Source organism: Entelurus aequoreus, linkage group LG07 (assembly GCF_033978785.1).
Source record: "Entelurus aequoreus isolate RoL-2023_Sb linkage group LG07, RoL_Eaeq_v1.1, whole genome shotgun sequence".
Lineage (NCBI taxonomy): Eukaryota > Metazoa > Chordata > Actinopteri > Syngnathiformes > Syngnathidae > Entelurus > Entelurus aequoreus.
In genome coordinates, this window is record NC_084737.1 from 39,882,264 (window position 1) to 39,892,294 (window position 10,031).

The 10,031-nt window shown below is 39.1% G+C and overlaps 1 protein-coding gene across 4 annotated transcripts; it reads left to right on the plus strand.

Annotated features, from left to right (window-relative positions):
- The first annotated feature begins 1,834 nt into the window (after positions 1 to 1,834).
- LOC133653851 (cytosolic sulfotransferase 3-like) lies at positions 1,835 to 9,678 on the plus strand. 4 transcript variants are annotated; one of them, XM_062053605.1, is made up of 8 exons: positions 1,853 to 2,049; positions 2,226 to 2,382; positions 2,461 to 2,589; positions 4,788 to 4,888; positions 8,714 to 8,840; positions 8,913 to 9,010; positions 9,093 to 9,267; positions 9,347 to 9,678. In XM_062053605.1, the coding sequence occupies exons 2-8, from the start codon at positions 2,226 to 2,228 to the stop codon at positions 9,472 to 9,474; spliced, it is 915 nt and encodes a 304-aa protein (XP_061909589.1). In that variant the 5' UTR covers positions 1,853 to 2,049; the 3' UTR covers positions 9,475 to 9,678. The 4 variants fall into 4 exon arrangements, with proteins under 4 accessions (XP_061909588.1, XP_061909587.1, XP_061909589.1 ...); XM_062053606.1 differs by having other exon boundaries at positions 1,891 to 2,049; positions 2,226 to 2,364; XM_062053604.1 differs by having other exon boundaries at positions 1,835 to 2,049; positions 2,207 to 2,364; positions 8,714 to 9,010.
- Positions 9,679 to 10,031: the final 353 nt, after the last annotated feature.

A 10,031-nucleotide genomic window follows, 5' to 3' on the forward strand; every position in this document is an offset into this window, starting at 1 on the left:
TATATATATATATATATATATATACATATATATATACATATATATATATATATATATATATATATATATATATATATATATATATATATATATATATATATATATATATATATATATATATATATATATATATATATATATATATAAATAAAATAAATACTTGAATTTCAGTGTTCATTTATTTACACATATACACACACATAACACTCATCTACTCATTGTTGAGTTAAGGGTTGAATTGTCCATCCTTGTTCTATTCTCTGTCACTATTTTTCTAACCATGCTGAATGTTTGCAGAATGTATTATAGTTATAACATTATCAACCCTACCTGACGCTCTGATTGAAATAAATAGGAGCTCCAAGGGATTCTGGATGAACCTGTAGGTGAGCACATTGTGATGAACTTGGAGCAGTCCTGGAATTGTCAGCATCAGTGCGTCAGTATTGATGACAAATCCGATCACGGACAATTACCTGCACGATAAAAAGTTGAGGAATATGATTTTAGCGTACAACAACTTCCAAAAAAGCGCCATTTAATGTTGTTCGGTCAAAGTAGTTCAATGTATTTCAACGATCACATCCATCAGGAATGTATAACCAACACTTGTTGAGTGCCTATCGCTGGGATGCAAACTCACAGAGAATGCAAATTGCAAACAGCTACCAGGGCGGATATATAACTATTTTGCATCATTGTTTTAGTAATGGGATTGGTATTTTGTTTAGCTCTTACAGTGTACCTTTAGGACAATGGAACAATGTAATTGCAGAAATTAGAGTATTTACGAGAGAACAAACACTGAATACAAGATCAGTCCAACAACAACAGAACTTTATGTTGAAAAACATTTAAAGGACATCATTATACAAACACACTTACCATCCATAACATTGATGTTGTGTCATATATGACATTTAGAAGCATCTAGGATAATACACGGCAAACAAGACAAAACAGAGCAGTGAAAAACATTAAACTGAGCATAATATCAGCAAAAATGTTGTAACGACACTTGTGTCATGTGGGACTTAATACAAGTCTGTTAAACATTTCCTTAACAAAACTCCTATTTTGATGAATGAAGTAAAGCCGCTAAAATTGTGAATACATCAACAGCCAAATTGGCTTGATGACAAACTATTGTACAGTCAAATGTTCAGTTGTGTTTTCAAGACATGAGTACATGAGTACATTTAGTACATTATCAATTAGTAACTGTACCATGTTTGCAATATTATTGCAAACACTTTCAAAATGTGCACTTAATTATTGCAATACTTTTTGTCACCAAGTTTTGAGCAAACCAATGACTTGCAGTTCAGTAGAACATTTAAAAAAACATTCCTGTATGACTTTCCAACTAGTAAACCAAATTGCATTTGTATCCAAATATTGGGGTATTTTCTTAAGCAAATTTTATTTATGCAAGCTAATATTAACCCGTGATTAATCATGGTTAATCACGGTTTTAGAGTGTGTGTAATTTTATTAAAAAAAAATAATCACTTGACAGCCTCTTTTTTCTTCATGTGGTATAATTTGGACAAACAGTTTAAAAGTGAGAACAAACAATTACGATGGTTTAAACGTTTGCAACATGTTAGGCTGAACACAAAATGCTGTCCAGTTTGTGTTTTTGTGTGGTCTTCCTCCCTCTTAGCTTCCACTGAACAGCCACAGGAAGTGTTTTTGGAAATGCTCCAAGACTCATTAAAATGCAGAGGAATGTGCACCTCTCTTACTCCGTTTTATTTGCATTTTCCTCAACCTAACTGCACATCTTAGATAATCTGCAATTACGCATGCTACGTTACTACCGAAGCTCTCCTTTGGCACTCTAAGAAGAAAAACATTACATGTGTTTTTAATTTTTTGTGAAATCTATGCAGCTGGAAGGGGTTGGACAATAACTTCCCTTTTTAGGGTCCGCCCTTTTATGTAAGCAGAAACGAAAGGAGGAAAATAGTTGACTCAACTGGGGAGGTTTCGGTTGGAGTGGAGATAACAATTTGAAATATATCAAAAACTTCTGCAGCAATTAAGGTATGTATGGCCTGAGGCCTCATTCACGAGTGTGTGTTTTACAGAATATTTATGTCTGTCCTTAAAGGGTAATTTAATGTATACAATGTTGCAATGTGAACTGTCAAAGAATTGATATTGTTTATTTTCTGCTTGCTTTTTCCATTCCAAATGCAAGATATTTATTTTTTTCAAAGATGGATTCGTCTTTCCGACCAGCACTGTTTGATTTCCACGGAGTCTCAATGACCCATTATTTCACAGACAACTGGGACAATGTTCAAAACTTTCAGGCCAGGCCGGATGACATACTCATTGCAACATATCCCAAAGCAGGTCAACTCACAAACACAAGTCTGTATGATCCTAAACATGTTTACATACCATACAAAGTCTTTGAGATGAGCTGTTTTCTGTCTGTGTATCCTCTAGGAACTACATGGGTGTCTTGCATCCTTGATCTCCTTCATTTTGGTCAAACTTCTTCAGAGCGCCAGACATCCATCTCAATCTATGACAGAGTGCCTTTCTTGGAGATGTCGGTCCCGTCTGTGCCAAAAGGTTGAACCAGTAAAATCCTATTTTTATGCAGTATCTCTGTGTGGAGTTTGCATGTTCTCCACATATGATTGATTGATTGATTGAAGCTTGTATTAGTAGATTGCACAGTGTAGTACATATTCCGTACAATTGACCACTAAATGGTAACACCTGAATAAGTTTTTCAACTTGTTTAAGTCGGGGTCCACTTAAATTAATTCATGATACAGATACAGTATACTGTATACTATCATCATAATACAGTCATCACACAAGATAATCATCAGAGTATGTACATTGAATTATTTACAATACGGTATTTACAATCCGGGGTGTGGGATGTGGAGGGGGGGGGGGCGTGGGGGGGGGGGGTTAGGTTTGGTTTGGTTGATATCAACACTTCAGTCATCAACAATTGCATCATCAGAGAAATGGACATTGGAACAGTGTAGGACTGACTTGGTAGGATCTGTACAGCAAGTAGTGGACATAGAGAGAGAGATCAGAAAGCATAAGAATAAGTATATACATTTGATTAATTACATTTGATTATTTACAATCCGTGGAGGTAGGATGTGGAAGGGAGGGTGTTAGTTTAGTGTTGAAAGTGCCTGGAGGTGTTCTTTTAGTGCGGTTTTGAAGGATTATAGAGATGCCCTTTCTTTTATACCTGTTGGGAGTGCATTCCATATTGATGTGGCATAGAAAGAAAATGAGTTAAGACCTCTGTTAGATCGGAATCTGTGTTTAACGTGGTTAGTGGAGCTCCCCCTGGTGTTGTGGTTATGGCGGTCATTTACGTTAAGGAAGTAGTTGGACATGTACGTCGGTATCAGCGAGGTGTAGCATATTTTATAGACTGGGCTCAGTGCAAGTTGTTTTACTCTGTCCTCCACCCTGAGCCAGCCCACTTTGGAGAAGTGGGTAGGAGTGAGGTGTGATCTGGGGTGGAGGTCTAGAAGTAATCTGACTAGCTGGTTCTGGGATGTTTGGAGTCTAGATTTTAGGTTTTTGGAGGTGCTAGGGTACCAGGAGGTGCATGCATAATCGAAAAAGGGTTGAATGAGAGTTCCCGCTAGAATCTTCATGGTGCTTTTGTTGACCAGAGAGGAGATTCTATAGAGAAATCTCGTTCGTTGGTTGACCTTTTTGATTACCTTGGAGGCCATTTTATCACAAAAGAAAGATTAGCCTCTAGAATGGAACCTAGGTAGGTGACCTCCTCTTTCCTGGTGATAACAATGTCACCCACTTTTATAGTGAAGTCCCTGACTTGTCCTTGCTGGATACCAGCAGGGCCGAGTCATCCGCAAACAAGAACAATTCACAGTCGCATGCCGATGACATGTCGTTTATGTATATTAGGAACAGTAAAGGCCCTAATATACTGCCTTGGGGGACTCACAACTTACTGAGAGTGGGGTGGGGGACACACGGTGGTTCACCTCTACCACTTGTTTCCTCCTCTCCAAGTAAGATTGCATCCAGCTCGCTGAGGTTTTATCAAATCCGATTGCTCTAAACTTATCCAACAGTATAGCGTGGTTAACGGTGTCAAAGGCCTTCTGAAGGTCCAGCATGACCATGCCGCAGTATTTGCCCGCGTTCACCTCATGTTTGATGTGGTCGGTCAGATAGAGAAAGCATTTGTCAGTGGAGTGGTTAGTTCTGAAGCCGGATTGGAATTTGTACATGAGTTTATTAGTGGCAAGGTAACTATCGACCTGTTCATAAACTATTTTTTCCATTACTTTCGAAATGGAACTGAGAATAGAAACAGGTCGGTAGTTGCCAAGTTCTAATTTGCTTCCTTTTTTAAAGAGGGGAGTTACTCTTGCTATCTTGAAATCTTTAGGTACTTGGCCTTGTGTAGTTGAGTTTGTTTTCTCTGGGTATGTCAGCCTTTTCCTACAGTCTAAAAACCTGAACATAATTGTCCACACATTCTGTGTGAATGTGTGTGTGAATGTTTGTCTAATGTGTGCCCTGTGATTAACTAATGACCAGTCCAAAGTGTACCCTTCGTCTTGCTTGAAGTCCCCTGGGATGGAATCCAGCTCGATGTGTTACCTAAATTATAAGTGGTACAGAAAATAAGGGTATTATTATCACATGATCTTTTTGTCTACAGTGATCTTTGACTACTTAATTTGTCTTTTTTGTGTTATCCCATTTTGAAGGTTTACATGATTTACCTTCTCCTACGCATCCTCACACAGGTACAGAGCTGGTAGACAAGCTTGTCACTTCTCCTCGACTCATCAAAACTCATTTTCCAGTCCAGTTTGTGCCGAAGTCTTTTTGGGAGCAAAACTGCAGGGTAGCGTATACCTGTTGTTTACTTTGAGCAATATTCTCCCGTGTTTTTTTTACGCGTTTTAAGTTACCGTATATTACCAAATAGACGCCCTTGTGCAAATAGACGCCCTTGTCCTAATAGTCGCCCGGGGTCTGAGCCCATTTTGTGAATTAACAGCCTCTTCCTAATAAACGCCTATGTCCAAATAGCCGCCCATGGGCTGTTATTTGCATAATTTAGATTAAAATCATATTGATTTCATTTTCATTAAACCCAATTTATAAGCTAAAAGGAAAAGCAAGGGTGCAATAATTCTGGTCATTACGGTAACAGCAGACGTCACGTGGGGATTCTGGGTAATCAACATATTGCAATGGGTCACCGCATATAGCGTAACACACAACAAACCCACGAGGAAAAGTTTCAACATGGCAAGCAACAGTAGCAGTGAGTTGAATGAACAGGATACCGCTACACCACAACTGATGGACGGGAATACTTTAAGGGGGAAGAAGAGAAAGTTTGACTTAAAGTTCAAGCTAGCGATTGTGAAGTATGCGGAGCAGAATTCTGGTTTGGCAGCGGCCAGGCAGTTTAACGTTGGCCCAAAACGTGTACGAGAATGGAAACAAAAAAAGGGAGAACTACTATCTCAGTCGGCAATCGATGGAAAACGCCCCCCCCCCCCCCCCCCCCCCCCGGATGGAGGTAGGAAGAAAGTGAGCGACGAGCTTGATGCTAATTTGTGTCAGTGGATACATCACGTTCGTGGACTGAACCACCGTGTGTCCCGCAAAATGATCCGCATTAAGGCAAAGGAGTTGTATGTCACCGCGAGTGACACGAGAGACACCGGGGTGGTGTTTGGTGCAACAAGTGGCTGGCTTAATCGTGTGTGTGTGTGTGTGTGTGTGTGTGTGTGTGTGCGTGTGCGTGTGTGTGTGTGTGTGTGTGTCCGTGTTGCAAACAGTAGCCATAGCTGAATGTTGCTTTCTGGTATCCTACAAGGTGTGTGGGCTGATGGGAGTGAGGACCAGCTCATTTACTGCTTCAAGAAGGGACAGCCATGTCAGGCAGGCAGAGAGATGCTGTTGAGGGCTAGACAGCAGGCTGCTGCTGTGGTTCAGGAAGAGGAGGAGAGTGATGAGGAACAGCAGTTCCTCAATGAACTTGTAATTGAAAAGGAGGATGATGATGAGGGGGGTGAGGGAGAGGAGGAGGAGGAGGATGATGAGTGGGGTTGAGTTACATTTGGGGTTGCGTTTGCTGCAGTATTATTGTTTTGATGGTTTTATAGAGTACTTGGTACCATAATTGTATTTTTCCTGTATGCTGCTTTATTTAAAACTTGGAGTACTGTAGCCTTTATTTTATTTAAGTGACAGTATTATTGTTCTGTTTTGATGGTGTGTTTTTTAATACTTGAGTACTTGGTACCATAATTTTATTTTTCCCGGTAGGCTGCTTTATTTAAAAAGTGTATTTATTTTTAGTATTGGTAGTCTATTTGACAATTGTTGCAGTACTGCCCTGTTGAGGCCTTGTTGATCTCTTGTCTTTTGATAGTCTTGTTTTTTTGTTTGTATGTTTACAATAGCTTTTACATTTAAAATTGTTTGTACGAAAAAAAAATACTGGACAGTAACCATTGTAACCAAATAATGGCCTGGTGCAGGCTGGTGCAAAAATAAATAAAAGCCTTGTGCAAATAACCGCCCATGTCCTAATAGCCGCCCGGGGTCTGACCCCATTTTGTAAAATAAACGCCCGGGCTACTATTTGGTAATATACGGTATGCACGTTTGTCTTATTTGTCTTCTCCCATCTAGCTTAAGGACTTACTCAAGTAAGTTAGACCTGAGTGCTTAAGTCTTAAATTAATGTGGGCTCATTAATATTGAGGCGGACTATGCCATGATTCCTTTTTCCCTTGGCTGTGTGAAACGCATGCAACATGGAGTTACACTAACATTTGTGAATGTCCTCGAAATTTGTGAAAAAGATAACACTTTATAATTTAAAAAGGCTGTATCAATACAGGCGGTTCTTGTCGTGTGTTTGTGAGTCATCATGGTGATGTAGTGTGTGTATGCAGTGCATGCATGCACACTGCAATAGGGTCTTCTTCTAGGCTCAATATAATGCCATAGATCAGGGGTGTCAAACGTAAGGCCCGCTGGCTGGATCAGGCCCGCGAACAGGTTTATCCGGCCCGCGTGATGAGTTTGCCAAGTATAAAAATTAGCTGTTTTTTTTTTTTTAACGAAAATAAACTCCTGTTCTAAATGTGTCCACTGGATGTCACAATAGCAATTCTGTTAGGCAAGCAAACAGTTTATACTGGGGCCAAGCAGGAAGTACACAGTAAAGGGTGACTGTGGCTCATCCTCCTCGACCCACATCAAACTTAAAACCTGCCGTTTTTTTTCCTTCTTTTTTAAATACATCGTTATTTGGCACCCTATTTCCCCCAAAATGTCCCTGTCAAACACGAGAAAAGTGAACTTAACCCTTTTGAATACTTTTTACCTCCGTTTCTTATGGTTTGTTGAGTTAGCACTGATTGTTACGTGGACATGACAAATGAGGTATTTGATACCTCAGAGAGTTTACATGTTGTGTTTTTTGTTCATTCCCGGAAAGACTGACTTAAAGTTTAATCCTGGCTTTGTAGATACACTGAGACGAAGTCTAAACTCATTGTGTTTTTGAAGCTGCACCAATTTCCTCAGAATTTTCAAAAAACTTGAAGAGTTTTGTCCAGAGGATTATTTGTGATTTGTACGTTTTCAGAATGTGCTTGTTCTATTTTTGGCCAAAGTAAAACAAAGAAAACAACCTGGAGTTGTCTTTATTTTAAAGTTATCATGCCATGATTTTACCATTACGGCCCACTTGGGAATAGATTTTCCTCCATGCGGCTCCTGAGCTACAATGAGTTTGACACCCCTGCTGTAGATGGAACGTTATTAACTTATTGTAACCACCGCAATGTTATTTGTCTTGAAGTTGGTATGGTATGGTATGTTGAGAGTTCTGTTTAGTACAAATGTCAGTGAAGATGTGTCCCGTCAAAGGGGCATGCATGGACAACTGTGTCTGTGTCTCCTCGTGTGTTTTTGTGTGTCAAGAGTGGCAGCTGACAGTTTGACATGATTAACTGGCAAAAAAAATAAATGGAATCAACTGATAGATGCTACATTATATATGTATTTTCTATTAAATATTCACATACTTCAATGATCACAGTCCAGATAAAGTTGTATGCATTGAACGTCCGTTAATACCAGGATGTCCATACACGGCTGATATAAGCGTGTGGTCGCACTCCTGAAAGAAAGATGTGCATATAGATTTTTGATTGTTAGTTCAAAGTGGCAATATGGTACTTCTAATCTAATCTCAATGAATGTTTTCAGGTGTCTCAATTAGGGCGATCTGAATAGATTTAATACCTCTGAAAGTCTTATAATTTGTATTATGTGCGGTGTGCACTGCATCCAAGTGCAATATAATGGTTCAGTATCCATGGGCGCTGGACTTATTCGTAAGAACAAAAGTACATAGGTCGATGGGAGAATACGCGGAAGGCCGGATTTGACAGGGAACGCCTGTCAATGACATTTTGGATGAAAGCGTGCATTGACAGACTTAAGTTAAGGGGGAGAATGCCGCACAGCCGCAATATGTGCAATTGCGCAGCTTTTTTCATGTGAGCACATTGGAGAATAGGGCTCTATATAAAAAATGCACATTTCCCAGAGAAATGCTACGCATGCATACACATTGTAACATCTATGTATAAAAAAGTATATATGGATACAAATATTTCTTTTTCTGATGTAGATTGTTTATTTGGCTCGCAATGCCAAAGACAGTGTCGTGTCATATTTCCACTTTGACCGCATGAACATGGCGGAACCAGAACCCGGAGAATGGAGCAGCTTCCTCCAGAGATTTATGCAAGGAAAGAGTAGGTACATTATGAAATACAATTATACATCTCTTCCACAGTCTTATAATGCATTTGTTTGCTTGTGGTCAGTGGTGTTTGGATCCTGGTATGATCATGTAAACGGCTGGTGGAAGAAGAAGCAGACTTACTCAAAGCTCCATTACATGTTCTATGAAGATCTGATCGAGGTACTGCAGTTGTTTTTGCAACTGCCATTGCTTGTGTTTCCACAGCAACAGCTGATTTATTTTTTGACCAATGTTTTTGCAGGACACTGGACGTGAACTAGACAAACTCTGCAGCTTTGTTGGTTTGTCTCCTTCAGACGAGCACAAGAAAAGCATCATTGGCACGGTGCAATTTGATAATATGAAAAAGAACAAAATGGCCAACCACTCCACGATTTCAATTATGGATTTCAAAATTTCACACTTCATGCGAAAAGGTAATCGTATCAAAAAATACATTTGCAGTTAGAAATTGAAATAAATCCAATTTGCTGATTCTTTTGTGACTGCATGCAGGAAAAGTTGGTGACTGGAAGAACCATTTCACTGTGAATCAGAATGAACACTTTGACGAAGATTACAAGAAAAAAATGACAGATCTCACACTGGAGTTTCGCACTGAAATGGATATTTCTGCTATTTAGACTGATTTAGTATTACCATGAGAAAAAAGTTACTGAATAACCTTTCTTGTCAACAGTATTAATTATTATTAATTTTTAATAGATTACTAAATCACATACAAATTAATGTATGTAAAACAAGTGCATCTATATGTATAAAGCATTAATTGCCGCTGGTATAATCATTCAACGATTACAAATAAAATAATAATGCAGTTTTACAAAACAGCATGTCTGTTTCGTCATGATTATGTATTCTGCCTAAAAGAAAATATCAGTTTACTTGTGACAACTGTTCATGTTGTGTGTGTAATGTCGAGAAAATAAAAATAATTTAGTAAGTATACGACTTCGGACTTTTATTTTTGAAAATGATTTAATTATGAAAAGCACACACCTGCAGCAGCTGATATCCATCCATCCATCCATTTTCTACTGCTTGTCCTTTTTTTTGGGGTCGCGGTGGGTGCTGCAGCCTATCTCAGCTGCATTCGGGCGGAAGGCGGGGTACACCCTGGACAAGTCGCCACCTCATCACAGGGCCAACACAGATAGACAAACAACATTCACACTCCCAT

Coding starts and splice junctions, on each gene's coding strand:
- LOC133653851 (XM_062053604.1), top strand. CDS start 2,226: ATGGATTCGTCTTTCCGACCAGCACTGTTTGATTTCCACGGAGTCTCA. Junction 2,365..2,460: donor TGCAACATATCCCAAAGCAG/GTCAACTCACAA, acceptor TGTATCCTCTAG/GAACTACATGGGTGTCTTGC. Junction 9,268..9,346: donor TTCACACTTCATGCGAAAAG/GTAATCGTATCA, acceptor GACTGCATGCAG/GAAAAGTTGGTGACTGGAAG.